The sequence below is a fragment of the Chelonia mydas genome, chromosome 1 (assembly GCF_015237465.2).
Source record: "Chelonia mydas isolate rCheMyd1 chromosome 1, rCheMyd1.pri.v2, whole genome shotgun sequence".
Lineage (NCBI taxonomy): Eukaryota > Metazoa > Chordata > Testudines > Cheloniidae > Chelonia > Chelonia mydas.
In genome coordinates, this window is record NC_057849.1 from 266,822,459 (window position 1) to 266,837,394 (window position 14,936).

At 42.4% G+C, this 14,936-nt stretch overlaps 1 protein-coding gene across 1 annotated transcript in view; it reads right to left on the reverse strand.

The window, feature by feature from the left end:
• The window catches only part of PLXNC1 (plexin C1), a 97,908-nt gene that overhangs the window by 9,139 nt on the left and 73,833 nt on the right, over positions 1-14,936 (reverse strand). The window contains exons 22-28 of the mRNA XM_037885064.2: positions 8,609-8,786; positions 7,597-7,700; positions 4,795-4,849; positions 3,972-4,003; positions 3,784-3,882; positions 1,523-1,686; positions 809-956 (exon numbers count right to left, since the gene is read on the reverse strand). Coding sequence (XP_037740992.1) covers positions 809-956; positions 1,523-1,686; positions 3,784-3,882; positions 3,972-4,003; positions 4,795-4,849; positions 7,597-7,700; positions 8,609-8,786 — 780 coding nt within the window. The remainder of the gene's footprint in view (positions 1-808; positions 957-1,522; positions 1,687-3,783; positions 3,883-3,971; positions 4,004-4,794; positions 4,850-7,596; positions 7,701-8,608; positions 8,787-14,936) is intronic.

Sequence of the window (14,936 nt, forward strand, 5' to 3'; positions counted from 1 at the left end):
CCTGCTTTCTTCAATATCCACCTATTTAGGATGAGCAAACTGGTACAGATCAAACAGGAAATAACTCAATTTTTGTCTGAAACTTTTTTGAGGCTCAAAATTGTATAGTTAACATTTTAAAAAATCATTTTGTTTAACCCTGTATTTTCTGGTTTAAGCCAGAAGGGGAAATAGCAGAAAAAATGACTATTGAAGTTTTTTTGAGCAGGTCAACCAAAAAGTTCTGGAAATTTTGTAAGAAAGGCTCTACTTGTGAGATTTCCAAACTGATTTCTCCATCAAAGAAGTTTGGATATGTTCAGATAAGCAGCCAACATTTTGCAAAAGGAACTGCATCACATCTCCAATGTTTTTCAAGTTTACCTATTATTATTCTGGATAGCAGCTTATCAGCAGTCTTTGCTGCATGCCTCATTAATGTATGGCAGAAAAATCTGGAGTTCTGGTTTAATAATTTTAACATCTCTAAAAACGTTTGATTAATCACAGATGCAACTTTGACCAAATAATGTGGAACTTTTCCCCCTCTTCATCATACTCTTTTAAAATGGCAAGATGGAAAAGAACATAGAAAATACATGAGGAAATTTAGACTAGATATGACAATTCCTAGTTAAATTCTCTCTTAGCTTCATCTCTGGATCATTCAATTTCTTATTTTCCTATGAGATAGAGTAACAAAGGGTGAAATAGGAGTTTTATCACTGACGTTCACTTTAGCCAGGATTTCATCCAAAAAGCATTACATAATTAAAAGTAACCTTATTCAGTCTTGAAACAGCAAAAAAATATGAAGGCCAAGCATTACCTTTCCCAGCTGCTGTTCTGTTAGAGAAAAGGCATCCATGAAAGCTTGTGCAATTACTGACAAACAGCCATCTATATGTGGTGTCTTCTTAATATCAAAGACAAACTGAGGGTTCTTCAATATATTCACCCAGAAGCGAAGAGGAAGACTAATCAGAGAAAGGACAAGCACTTTAAGTTCAGCAGCTCAAGTCAGATGACTTATTCAGTATTTGGAATTCATTACACCATGCAGACAGACACAATTCTGAGCTGCTCATTCATGCAGTAATGAACATTAGTGAATCCCACAAAGCTACCGGACCAGTCAAATCCATGCTCTAGCTTCAGCCAGCACCAATTAATGTTCAAATCACTCTGTGGATTTGTAAAGACTTCCTTTGGGTGAGAAAATCAGTGTAAATCAGAGAAAATCAAATTTCTAGACGCTATCATGCCATATATCAGAATCTAACTGATGTATTAGAGCTCCAGGCAGATAACTTGGATCCAGGTAGCCACACCACAAAAGTTAATGGGCAATGCTCAATTTTAAGTGATACATTTTTCACAAACAGAAACAAGGCAAGATTGTTTCAGAGTCATCAGTACTTAGTCACAGCATAACACCTACACACGTTATATAACAAGGTATGGTTACAAGTATCCTGTTCCAATTTCACATATGTACCCTGAGAAAGCACACACACACACACACACACACATATACACAAACCTGTTGGTTTTCCATATATGGACCACATCAGGATCTGTAATTTTTTTACTTTCAGCCTGAGCATCCAAAAAGTCAAAAAAGTATTTGATGGCAACTGGGGCTTTATTGTTGGGTAAACTCCAAATGCTTTTAAAGAGGTTTTCAACAACTAAATGAATTGCAACCTGAAAAGCAAGAAAATGAGCAGTCCTGTTATTACAGGTGAAAAGGATAAACTTTCTCAAGATGGACGGGGAAGGGGAGTTGAAACACAATCCAAGTGAAACATACACAGAAATGAAGGCGAGGGGTTGATGCGTGCGCTTGCATGCATGCTCATGCACACTATATAGGGTATGGGTAAAATTGACTCAACAGGTGTGGACAGAATCACAAATAAAAAAGAAACTGGAGACCTACCACCATCAGCTGTCATAACGGCTCACCAGCTAAGCTACATTGTTTTGTCAACAGGGAGAATTGTGGTAAATGTAAAGATGAACTCTGTGTGGGAGGAGGAACTGTCTTGAGCCATTTCCTGCTTCTTTAGATAACGCAATCTTAACTAAAAGTATTTTTTTCTACCTTTTTCAAAGAAGATCAGGAATACAACAGGTGCTCACTTTATTCTTTTTTGGGAGGGGAGGATCTTATCAAGATTTCTAGAGGACCTGATTAATGATGTCACATGAGACTGTAAGCCAAGCTGCTGTTCTTCCTCCCTGGTGCACAACTGAGAGAAGAGGTGTTGCTGAGTCTTAAGATTCAGCTTTGGGTGATAGTCAGAGACCTTGAAAAGGTCCTCCATTAAAGATAGGAATTGAGGATTAGCTATTTTTAATGCAAAACAAACAAAACAAAAAACAAAAACCAGAGGTGGTAGAAGGGTAAGGCAGGTTAACAAAAAACGCATGGACACTATTCATACAATATTATTAAGAAGGAGGAAATGGAAAAAACCAAACAACATTATGAAAGCCAAAAGTATAACTGGGTTAAAAAAAGAATTAGACAAGTTCAGAGGATGGGTCTATCAGTGACTATAAGTCAAGATGGTCAGGGACACAATCCCATGCTCTGGTATCATGCTCAGAAGCTGGGACCAGAGCTTATCTAAACTGGTCCAACACAATGACATTTCCTGTAGCCCATGGCACATATAGATAGGGTTTGAGTGTGATATTTTCAAAGCACTGTCTTATTCTAATGCTGACACTGGATGCAGCACACTATTATAAAGTAGGAGATGATTAATTTACTTAAAAGACTACTTCTGTTTTGTTGTTTCTCAGCCTCTAAACTGATCTTTTCCACAGCAGCCAGATTCTAGGTCAGTTTGCTAGCACTGGATGTTACTAGGCAGCTGGGGAATTGCAGAGGCAGGATTAATTTTTGTGGATCTTGGTCTTCATTCTCTTTGAAAAGCACGCTGGAACATTCTGGGAGCTTCCATGACCATAATCTTAGATTGCTAGATTTAAGGCGGGCCTTAAGGATCATCTAGTCTGACCTCCTGAATAACACAGAATTTTATCCAGTAAGGGAATTGGTAATAATATTTTTTAAATGATATGCTGTTGCTAAGAGCTTTTACATTTATATTCTTGGCTTCATTAGAAATAACTCACTCGAATTTAGTGAGGGTATTTTTTTTTTGGTAGTGATGGTGGGGATTGTTTCTAAAACTGTGCACTATATGAATTAGATCCCTAAATTATAAAAGTTATGACCTAAGTTTTCAACAGTAACTTGTATTTTCAAAAATAGTGGGTGCTCAGCATTTTCTGAAAAGTAGGCCCTGTCAGGGTATCTCAAGTTGGGCACCCAAAGTCTCTAATCATTCTGGAACATTCTGGAACATAGTCTGTCCATCCAAAAGGTGAAATCCTGGCTCTATGGACGTCAACAGTAAAGATCACATTAACTCCAACAGGGCCAGGTTTCACCCAGAATGTTTATAAACACTAACCTCTCCTTTGCCTGTACAACAAGTAGGAAACCCCATCTCCCCCAGTAACAACAATCTTATCCTCAAAAGGCAAGGAGGTAACAATTGTGCTGAGAGGGGAGAATTCATTACTAGATCCCTAACTTAGGGCTCCACTTTGCCAATCTGTAACATACAGTTATTTTTGTGAAAGATAAAAATCTGTAGCTAGTAGTGATTTTACAGTTTAACGTTGTGTCATACACATACATCAGGTTTGCATAATTTCCATACCAATTTCTGCTAAGTCAAACATACCGCCCAACCTACCCCAAAATGAATCCTGAACTATTACCTTGGTAGACAGCAGCTTTGTCAGATACATTTCTTTCACTTCAAATTTTTGCTTTCCTTTGTGCATTGCTCCCTGTGGCTCTTCAGAGTCAGGTAAAATCTACAGGAAGTGGAGGATAGATGTCATCCTGATATAATCATTCAATGTTAAATAAATGAACAATTAAATGGCTGGTTTATTTAACTCACCAAATGACAGTGTTCGTTCGAGTATTCCACATCTAAGCAATAGGAAAAAGGAGAACGAGTGTGAACTGGTGTCAGTTAAATGCACGCAGCAAATGGCACCTTTATTTCGGACTAGACTGTGAGTTGGGCTATGTGCCCATGCAAGGGAGCAAGAACCTCACTGTACATTCCTAGGCAGGCTACCAGACCTTAGGTCAGAGTTCACAGGTCCTGTGTTTTACTTGCTCCCTCTACATAGGTGGGCAGGGTGGGTTCCAGCAAACTGAGTCGGAACAGGGTTATCATAATTTATTGTTGGCAGCAGCTTGACCAGTGGTGCTTGACACCTAACGTGTATCTTGTAATTACTGGTGTGTTATTGAAACAGCTGAGTCAAAAGTTCTAGGTTTACAGAGTGAATAATGGAGCTGACTTGAAGTTCTGTCATTAACTGCTTATTACTATAGTTCATACAATTGTTCATAAGTCTCTTGTGCACAGTTTATATTCTCATTAGCCAACAGTTGTGATGTTTATGCTTCTTTGCCTTACCATCTTGCCTCTCAGTCTCTGCGTCTTTACGCATTCCATTACTTTAGATTGTACGTTTTCTACGTGTCTTTCTTTTTTTTTTTTTGGACCTCTTCCTCCCAATGCTCTGTGGAGGTGTTGCCTGTCACAGGCTCAGAGCAAGATTTAAATGGTTGTCCCTGTTCTCAGTTACAATTCAATGTCATGTTTTTGACATTGTTTCTATGAGATACAAACTACTATGAATGCAAATCTCTACAACTTTATTACAGTCTTCACATAAAAATAAAATAATTCTCAGTTCGTTTGTTACCTGGTGTGAAATTAGTTTTCTTTTTAAAGACTTTTATAGTTGTTCCATTTGAAATCTGAAAGCAAAAACAAGTATCTCTTACTGAAATATACGTGTCCATAATTAATGAAGCCCTAGGTTTCATCTCCTCATCCCTATGATGCATCTCAAATCATACAAAATGTGAGTTATGCCAGCACTATCCATTCTCAACATAGCACACATGATTCTCACTAAGCATTTAGGCCCAGGTCCTCAAAGGCGTTTTGGCACCTAACTCTCATTGATTTCATTACCTTTGAGGATCTGGGCCATAAAGCCTTCTTTTCAGAGACACTGAGCAGCTGCAACTGCCACAGACTTTACCTGAAGTTATAGAAATTCAGCACCTCTGAAAAAATCAGCTGCTTAAGGCTTTCCTTCTTGTCAGATTTTGCTGGTTTATTTATGCTCTGCATAGATGTCCTTAGGTTTCATTAATCATTCCCTGGCACTGTTTTGTGCTCTCCCTTCACATTCCTATTTCTATGGATTCCCTCCAGGACTGGTACAAGAATGATGTGTGACCCCCTAGCCTGGCCTCCCACCCAATCCTTTCCCATATGGGAATGGTGCTGTGGAGGCATATAATGCCTTCTATCACTTTTTTGCTAGGGAGGGTGAGATCTGCATTTTGAGGGGATGCAGCTGACCTGGCCTCAAGTTTCTAATAGTTATTTCCAGTCTTCAATTTCCAAAGCGATAAAGATCAAACTTCTGTACTGTAGATTTCTGCATTTCAGTTTTCTAGGCTTAAGGTACCTAGGCAGGTGGCTTGAGACTTCTAGGAAAATCCTCATCCTCCCTCCATGTATAAACTCCACTGTTAAGGTAGTAAAACTTCCCTTAAAAAGAAACTGGTGAGTCATACTGTTACTGCCAAAGAACGGATCTAAAGCTAATCCTGCATAGTGTTGAGTGTAGTCAGTTGTTGAATCCTGTGTTTTGCCAAGTGCTAGCACACGCTGCTCTATAATTACAAAAACAACTGGCCAATCCTACGAAGGGATCTCTGCCAAAATAATTTAAATGTCTTTTAAAACCTTGGCAGCCAGCCCACCGCTGGGAACCAGCATGAGCATTAAGATACTCTGTAGAAAGCTATGTCTTGTGCCAAAGAAATCTTGCCCTTACACTTGCTCCTGGGAGGCAGATATGGAATATTTTATACATATGTTTATAAAGAAAAAGTTTCATTTGATAATGCAGTGTTTCACAGCTCATCCAGCACTGCAGGAATGTTTCAGCATATGATACTTTAAGACCACTCAAAAGATGGGCAAATTCGCTAGGGCTAGACTGTGATTTGGACCATGCACCAACACAAGAGAGAGAGTCCCTCTTACATCTCTGTGTGGGCTACCTGGACCATGGATCTGGGTACATAGGACTAGTCACCTGTTTCCTACTTCCCTGGAGTGGAGGAGCATGGAATAAGCAAAGCCTTGGTTCTACCCCCTCACACTCTGGCCAGCACAGAAGACAGATTAATGCTGATGTACGCCAGCTACCAACCAGGGCGAGAGGAACAGGGAGGGAATTGTGGTTCCCTATAGAAACTGATGTCACGGGTGCAGTGCAGCTCTGCACCACCCCTACAATGGGTCATGTCTTTGTGACAAAAGCTAGCCCTTAGCATCTAATGGAATAAAAGTGTTTCTTTTCTATTGTCATTGTGACCAAATCCGCCATTTCTTCCTCCACAATATATAAACAATGAGGCCCTTCTTTTCTGTCGTGATGCTTCAATTGCTTGTTCGTGTCCTAATCGTTTCCACAGGCAGTTGAAATGCTATTAACTTGTGAGATGTACAGCTTCGGGGGGAGACACTCATGTCTGTGCAGCATGGGGCATGAGCATTTCAGAACAGCTGAAGAGGCAGCGGTCTGCCTTTGCCTGTGCCTCTCCTCCGGCCCTCCAGGTCCCTTATCCTCCACAGAAAACTGGTTTTTGAATGAGGGATCACTGGATCTCATGTCCGATTCAAACTTCTTCAGCTTCGTGCCCCTAGAATTCACGGGTGACTCTGAAGCCTGGGAAATTTAAATTTTATGACTGGAGAACAGGGGTGTAAGCTGTTTCCTAGCTCTGTATTTGCTTGGGGAGCAAGCAAGTAACCTCTTGTCATGGTCTCTTTGTTAAGGCTCTTGTCTGCTTTTAGGAGAAAGTGCTGGGGAGCCTGTAAAAAGCACACGACACCTCCACTGAGTGTGCATGCCCTGACGTGCCACCCAGGAGTAGTGTAGTGAAAGGAGCGCACACTTCCTGGAGGTGAGCTGCTTTTTACTTTGTTTTTTCTAGTAAGAAAAAGCCAATAAAGCCCTAAGAAATTAAAAGCTAAAGCTCTATATTAACGCAACGTTAGGGTCACTTGGTTTAAAATTTAAAAGAAAAAATATTGGGCAATGCAAAAATTGAGAGCCTAAGTTTTCAAAAATGATCAGTATTTTTGGGTGCCTCTGATTTTGGACATTGAACCTCAGACACTTTAATTATTACTATTCACTGGACTGCACTACCAAATACAGCATACCTGAGCTATCTAACCCTGGGTGATTCCCTAACAAACAAACCTCTCCACAAGTAACATGAAATAGCATGTGACTGAACACTATGAACATTCCATAAATATTGTATGGGATAAAAATTTTCTAGGTGTACAGAGCTTTCCCCACCTTGGTGAATGTTTAGACTTCTAATCAATCAAGATATTTCTGGGCACGTAGTACTTGGGGGTTGGGAGAAATAGGTTCATAATTCGATTGCACTATTTTTGTTCCTACCTCATAGTGACCTATGGTGTTTAGCTTTGTTATCCCATCTTCCAGAATCACAGAGGAACCATCTATATCTAACAGTTCTTTTTGCTGTGCACCAGACTGAAGTTCTGTAAAACAATGATATTGAAAACATAATTACACGCTAAACCTGGCCCCATAAAGCAAAATACGGCACAGTTATTTTATTATTTTTGGACTAAAGGTCCCAATCCGAGTTCTACTAACCACTGTCCACGTGCTAGTTTCCATGAGCATGACTTGCATGCCCTGCCTGTAGAAATTCTTTGTACACGTAAGACTATCACCTTATCCTACTCAAGCCACAATCCAGACAGGTGCTTTCAACTAATCAAGCCCAAATGGATGCTTCATGAGTGTTTTATGGAATTGTTTCTAAAACTGGATGAACAGGATTAGTTCATTTTTGTACAGTTTATATAGTCATGTCAGATAAAGATTCAGTGGTCTTAAGGGCATGCAGTTTGCCATCTGCCTTTGTAACTATCCCACTCCTCATCCCCTTGGCAGTCTTATACAGTCATTTGAGTTCTCTTAGTGGCTGCCTGCTTAGGGTAATAAAGGAAAACAGTAATGTCCTGGGGAAAGAAAGAGCCTAGTTTTGAGTGCAGTTGGGAATATTTTTGTTATTGCGATATCCTGTGCACCAGAATTAATGCTGTTTTGCTGCACAAGTGTACCCAGTCATTGTTACTGTGTTTATACTAAGGGGAAAAGAGGTATTTTTAACACATGTTAGCTAATGTTTGTTCAAATCTTAGTGCAGGTAAAGGCAGTTGTAGTTTTAACACATTAACTTCTAAGAATGAAACTTTGGGGGCAAGCACAGGGTTACAGCCTTACTAGCTGTATGAATTCCCCAGAATGTAATACGACAAAGCAGCATTAACTAACAGTAGCCAAAGTCAGTGATAGGATCTACCAAGTAGGAAACTTAACAGAAACAGCAGCAAACGTAAGAGGATAATGGAAATAACACACAGTGGCACTCTCTTACCAAGACCAATTTCACTGAGCTGAAGACCATAAAGAGAGCCATTCTTGTTTAGAAATGCTTGAAAGATCTTCTCTTTGGCTTGCTCTATGGTATCACAATCCAGAACATTAACTTGGATATCAAGACAGGTATCTGTACTCTCATTTTCTGGGATTTTTTCAAAGAAGACATTCAGTGCCTGCAAGAATACAAATGTTACTCAAATCTACAGAGAATGAGATGGGCTTCACAGTATCAAACACTGTATATCGAGCTAGACACACTACAGTAGGCTTTTCAAGCTATCCACAAGTTTGTTTGGTGGAGTTAAATAATGCATCACATAGATCTAATTAATTCTTAGTGTTTGAAGGATCACTGCCATGCACCTGTATATTTTCAAATATGCATTTTTTTCCTTGTATATTTGTACAAACATATTTATTGAGTTACCACTGAAGATCAGAAGAAAGTATACACCCTAAAATATGCATTTGTTTGATATAAGTGGGATTCCTAGAAAATGAAGTTGCAAGTGGATAAAGGTTTGAGAAGGTCACTCATTCAGCAAGCAGCCATGATACGCATTGTTGTTTCTTAAAATTGTTAAAATACACGTAAGCACCAGCTGTTGTTACTGATGAGCACAGAAAATCACAAGAAACATTTCCTATGGAAATCTGCATCCACCAGAATCCAACCATTTCTCCACAGGGAGAGACGTCACTGTGCAGGGAGGTGAGGGGGGGTAAAAGAACGGGTGTGGTGTCAGATATACATGAAGTGGTCCACTGGCATATAGGTTGGACCCTGACTTGTATGAGGAGGTTGACATAGCTCATAATCAGATGTGGCTGGTAGCCAGCTTGTTTACTAGACTATACACAGAGTGAGGTCAGCCAACTAGTAGGCCACATCCACGGACCACACAGATTTACTGCCTGAAATTTACTGCTAGCAACGGACAATGAGAACAGGAGGGAGAGGGAGATGAGTATGGATGCATTACTAGGTTTTTAGTTTGAGCAGTGATAAAGCTTTGCTAATACTGCAATTTTCTTATAGCAGAGGTAACTTTGCTCTGTTCATCTCAGTGTGTGTGAATAAAGGGGTTCTGATAGAATCTGTTCTGTGACTAACAAACGTTGTTTTAAAAGTCGGCCACTGAATGCAAGCCACAGAGGAAAAACTAATGTAATAACTCTCTACATTTAAGCAGTTGAACACCTATGTTATAATAAACCCTAACTGAAACATGAGGATCGTGGGTGTGACTTACTAGAGGAAAGACTGTTAAAAGAGGAAGCAACCAAAAATGTCATTTTTTTCCTTTCTGCTCTCATGAGAAATAAAGACGAGTTAGCCTCAGGTCATTGTGTGGGCCTGTTTTCTCTCTCAGATTTAGAAATATTAATAATTATAATAGATGAGTGGTGCTTTCTATTTTTTTTTTTTTTTTATCAGCCATGAGTGGAAAATACTACATTGTGGTGAGGAAAGAAAAGGAAAGAACCGAAAGAGACATTAATTAACTTCCCTGTTTCTATAAAAACAGATGGAGTATTAAAAACAAGATTGCAAAACTGCAAACATCAGGATTTAATGAACAATACAATGTAATTTGAGTAACTGAGAATGACTTAATCAGGACATAGAAATGTTTAATTACCAGGGTAATGAGTCTACTGAAAGGACAAACTGAGTGGAAGGGGAGGAGATGTGGAAATAGTGAGGGCGGACATCTCGCCTGAAGAAAGAAATGAATACTGGCTGAGATTTGATGCAGAAAAACCAGTAAAAGGAAGTATAAGTGACTTACACTTGGGGTCTGATCCATGATTCTCTGATGCTGATGGAAGTCTCCCTGTCAACTTCAAAAGGCTTTGTATCATAACATCCAAACAATAGAATAATAGAATAATTTGGACAAAACTGGCTTAATATTTTATCTAGGGCCTGATCCAAGGTCATTGAAGTCTATGGGAAAACTCCCACTGACTTCAATAGCCTTTGGATCAAGCCTCTAGTTCAGTGGTTCTCAAACGTATTTGCTCAGCACCCCCCACCCTTTGTATCTGTAGTCGTTTGTGGGGCCCTCCTAGCCCCAAGTACATATACTACCACCCAGCTCTGAAGGCAGCACTGCAGCGGCACAGAAGTAATGGTGGCAATGTGAAAAGGGATATTCGTCAATATCACTTTTCACAGCAGACTTAGTGCCCCGTTGGCACCCTTACTTCAGTGCTGCTCCCTGGGGCTGACAGCCGGAGCCCCGCCGCCTCCAGGTGAGGGATTGGGGGCTGTGCGGAAGGAGAGCCCAAGCTCAGGTGGCAGGGCTTTACCTCTGCCTACTGGGCGTGATGACCCTTCTGCATGAGCCCCAGCCACCCAGGACAGACACCCAGAGCTCTTAAAACAAAAAGGCGCACAGCTTGCCCCTCCCTTGACACATTCCCATGTGGCTCTAGTTCATTCCTCCACTAGTAGCCGAATTCCAAACAAAACACTTTCAAGGGTGCTTACTGAGTCTTAAATTGAAGGTTTAAAATGAAGCTGATTCCTCTTCAACTTCTTGCAAACATGTTTTATTGTTTAGGTGATTTTCCTATTATAGCAATTGCCCCACAATACAATACAAACTTCCCTGTTTCAATTTAAAACTCTCTTGCTTTTGGGCTAATAAGAAAAGTTCTGTTTCCTCTGTCGAGTCTCCTTTCCTGCATGTATATTCCCACACAAATAGCTCCATGGAAGGTGCTGTGAAACCTCTTCATATGTTAGCATGCCAGAAATTTAAGGCCTCCCTCCATTTCGACACTACCCACCAGACAAACAACAACAATTTGAATTCTTTACAATACGTAATGAAAAAAGGCAGCGAAGACACATAGCAGTGTGTGTCTTGATCTAAACTCACCCAGGACATTGCCCTTCCTCTAGGATTATCTTGGTTAAAGCAGAATGTGAAACTAAAAGACCTGGCAATGGCATAGAGCCTTTAGGTTGCTAGGTCAAGTTCACTACAAGTTGGAGGGGACAAAAAGTTGCTTAATATTACGGCTGTTCAGTAGTCTACTGGAAAATGAGTTGATTGTCTCAGTGCAGGTCCTTGTGAACAAGTATCCACGTCACAAAATTCACTACAGCCGGCACCCTTCAGGTAGTCTCAGCAGAGAGGCCTAAGACTGAATGGCAATTGAGACTGAACTAACTGACCCAAGAGTAATGTCTCTGCGATGGGGTGTACCAACCCTGCACTGGCCCTGCGAGAGTTAGCCACTTGCTTTGGCCCCAGGAGGCCACGCCCCCTCGCCCCTGCTGCGCATGTTCCCGGTGGAGGGAGTACATAAAAGCAAGCAGCTTGGGTCAGTCTGGGCTTACCTGAGCTGACACAAGCTACAGGCTCCTGCGAGAGGCCCAGTCTGAGGAGGCCAAGAACACTGAGTCTGCCACAGGACCCCACTCGACCATGGAGGATGAGGGAGTTGGAAAGCTGCCACCCCTGGAGGAACTACAGGATCTGGGGTAGGAAGCGACCCAGGGAATGCATTTCTTAAACCAAGGACCTAAGCCTGAAGTCAGGACTCCTGGTTCACAGGGCCCTGTGTCAGAACCCGGTGGAGTAAGGTAGGTCTGGGTCCCCCTATGCCTCATAGGCTCTAGCCGCTAGGCATTGCTGCCCTGAGGACAAGGGCAGTTCCCTAATCTCTGTCAGCTAGCCCTCGCTACCCGGACCGAGAGGAGCAACATTCACCAAAGGGGGGCATTCTCCCCTGTAAGGTGATTGCAGTTCTCTCACCGTCCATCAGGGAGGGAGACCACGCCGCCTCGCTACAATGCTTCTGGAGCAACTCAGTTCAGGGGGAAATTAGCCGACAGTTAATGGCTCTCGCCTGCACTCAGGCTGAGCAGCAGTGAGTCTATGGGCCGGGAGGTCTCGGTCTGGGCGGAGCAGCAAACAGTTAATGGCTCTGACCTGCAGTCAGGCAGAGAAATGCAGCAGACTAGGGGGACCAGCACTCTAGCGGGGCAGGCAGCAAAACCGCCTGGCATCCTAGCTCAGGTGGGTGACAGACCAATGCAGATCTCTTGGCCTAAAGTTGGCGAGGCTGCCACCCCCTCAGGGGGCAAGGGTACAGGGACGCAGGCCCACCGACTCCACCGCGTCCCAGCCCAGGGCCCTAACCGTGGCCAAGTGGCCCACCACTGGGTCAGCGGGGAAATCCAGCCACAACAGGCTGGCCGGCCTGCAGTCAGTAACACAGCCAAACCCTAGTCGGCTTCCCTGGGCTCTTTCCTACACTCCCATTCAAGGGTACCTGGGTTCCAGGGTCATCATTTGTCTCGCTGGGGTAAATGGCTAGTTGCAGCCCCAACCGCTCCTTGGTGTTCCCAGTGTCTGGCAGCTCCGGCAGTCCCTCCGGGCCTCTGGCACTGTAGCAGCCTCCATCAGGTCCAAGCTCCAGCAGTGGCGGGGAGATGTCCTACTCCTCTGGCAGCTCTCCTCTAACTGAGCTGGAGGTCCTACCTTTTATATTTCCGGTTCCTGTCCTGCCCCTCTGCTTCCAGTGGGGCAGTCACGGGTGTCCCAGCTCTGCCCACCAGGGGGCGGTCGAGGCCTCTCCCCATCCATCAGGGAGGGAGACCATGCCTCCTCGCTACATCCCACTATTCCTCCCCCGATGGCCTGAAACCCCGCTATAGTTTCCAACTCAGGGTCAAGGCACATTAGCAAAGATGTAGAGAAACATGCCCAGCTGCTCCCCACGTTCTTTGAATAAATGGAGGACTTGGGTCTGCAGCATAGTCAGTTGGAAGGCAAATCAGAAAATGCTTTGGAGAGCAAGCAGGCCATGCTTGTGTTTAACTCTCCCATTCCCTCTGATGGAGAATCCAGTACGCTACTGGTGATGGGTGGAGACTGTAATCATTGATTGTAATTACGTAAATGGAAACAGGGCATGTAATGTGGCAAACTGCCAATTAAATGTGTTTGCCACTTGGCATCTGCCCACTATGGTTCCATCCCTGAAAAAGAAGATCCTTGTGGCTTTTAAAAGCTCTGCTTTTGACATGGAGTAAAATGAAGATTTTGACGCTTCAAGAATGATTGTGATGGCATCCTAAAACAGGTAACATCATGTGGCAAATCCAGCAAAGGAACTATCATCACCATAGGGAGAAATAAATAAAAATACTTAGCTCTTTACCTTGCTATCCAAATAGTAACTAATTAATTCTCAAAATATCTCTGTCGAGTAGGGAACATTACTGTCCCTATTTCACTGATAAAGAAAGAAGATACAGCAGAATTATGTGATTTGCCTAAGGACAAATAGTAAATGCCAGAATTAGGATGAGAAATCAGGAATTCCTGGCTCTCAGTCTCATGTTCAGGCCAGTATTTCATTTATTTCAGTTTATAACAATAGATTCAAAACAGAATCTAGATGCATTTTCCAAAATTTTAAAAATAAAATAAATTGGAAGTAAAACTAGAAGGTACTCCACATCCCACAAACAAAAAATAATCAGCCACAGTAAAATCAAGTCCAATATAAACGTCAGATGCTATCATGCCTCTGCTTCCCCAGAAGCCCTGGCTAAGAGATGGGCCTTGCAGTGTGTCCTGAAAGTAATCACATTCAAGCTATTTCCAGTCAGAGTGGATGAGAGGGGAGAATAGGTCTGAAATCTGAGATTCCCCCTGTCACAGTTCAGGGCAACTACATCTGTGTTCCTCCTCTTTGGTCCCTCAAGGCCACCTGCTCTAGCCTCCCTGTTCCTCAGCCACCACCTCTCCTGGGTGGAGACACGTGTCTCTCTCCCTCCTGACTGGCTGGGATTTTTCCCCAGGCTGCCTAGTTCCCTGCCTATGCTGTGATACTCCCAGCAAACGAGACTGCTTAAACATGCTACCGTCTGTGCTTTGCTTTCTCTTCAAAGGCTATGAACAGTGTAATTGCCAGGAGTTTTATGTTACCACCCAGATCTTTAAAAGGAAGCACATTTATTCTTAAGGTAAAAGCATTACAGAGAAACCACATAAAAACAAAAAAAGGTCCCATAAGAATGTTCAAAGCTTACCAGAGGTCACCCACCAGTCTTATGAGGCCCTAATAGGTCAAGTCCTTCCAACCCTTCCACAGGGATTGGGGCTCTGCCTTGGACAGATGGTGCTGTCCATTTGCTAGATAACGAAGAAAGCCCTAAGTCAATTTAAACTCAAGCTGTTTATCTAAAAGTCCTTTCTTTGCCTGTTGGCCTCTGAAGAATCCAGTTTGACCTGGTATATGTGGACCTCCCCAGGTGGTAGTACCTCTCTGGAGGTGTTACAACCTGAGTGAAT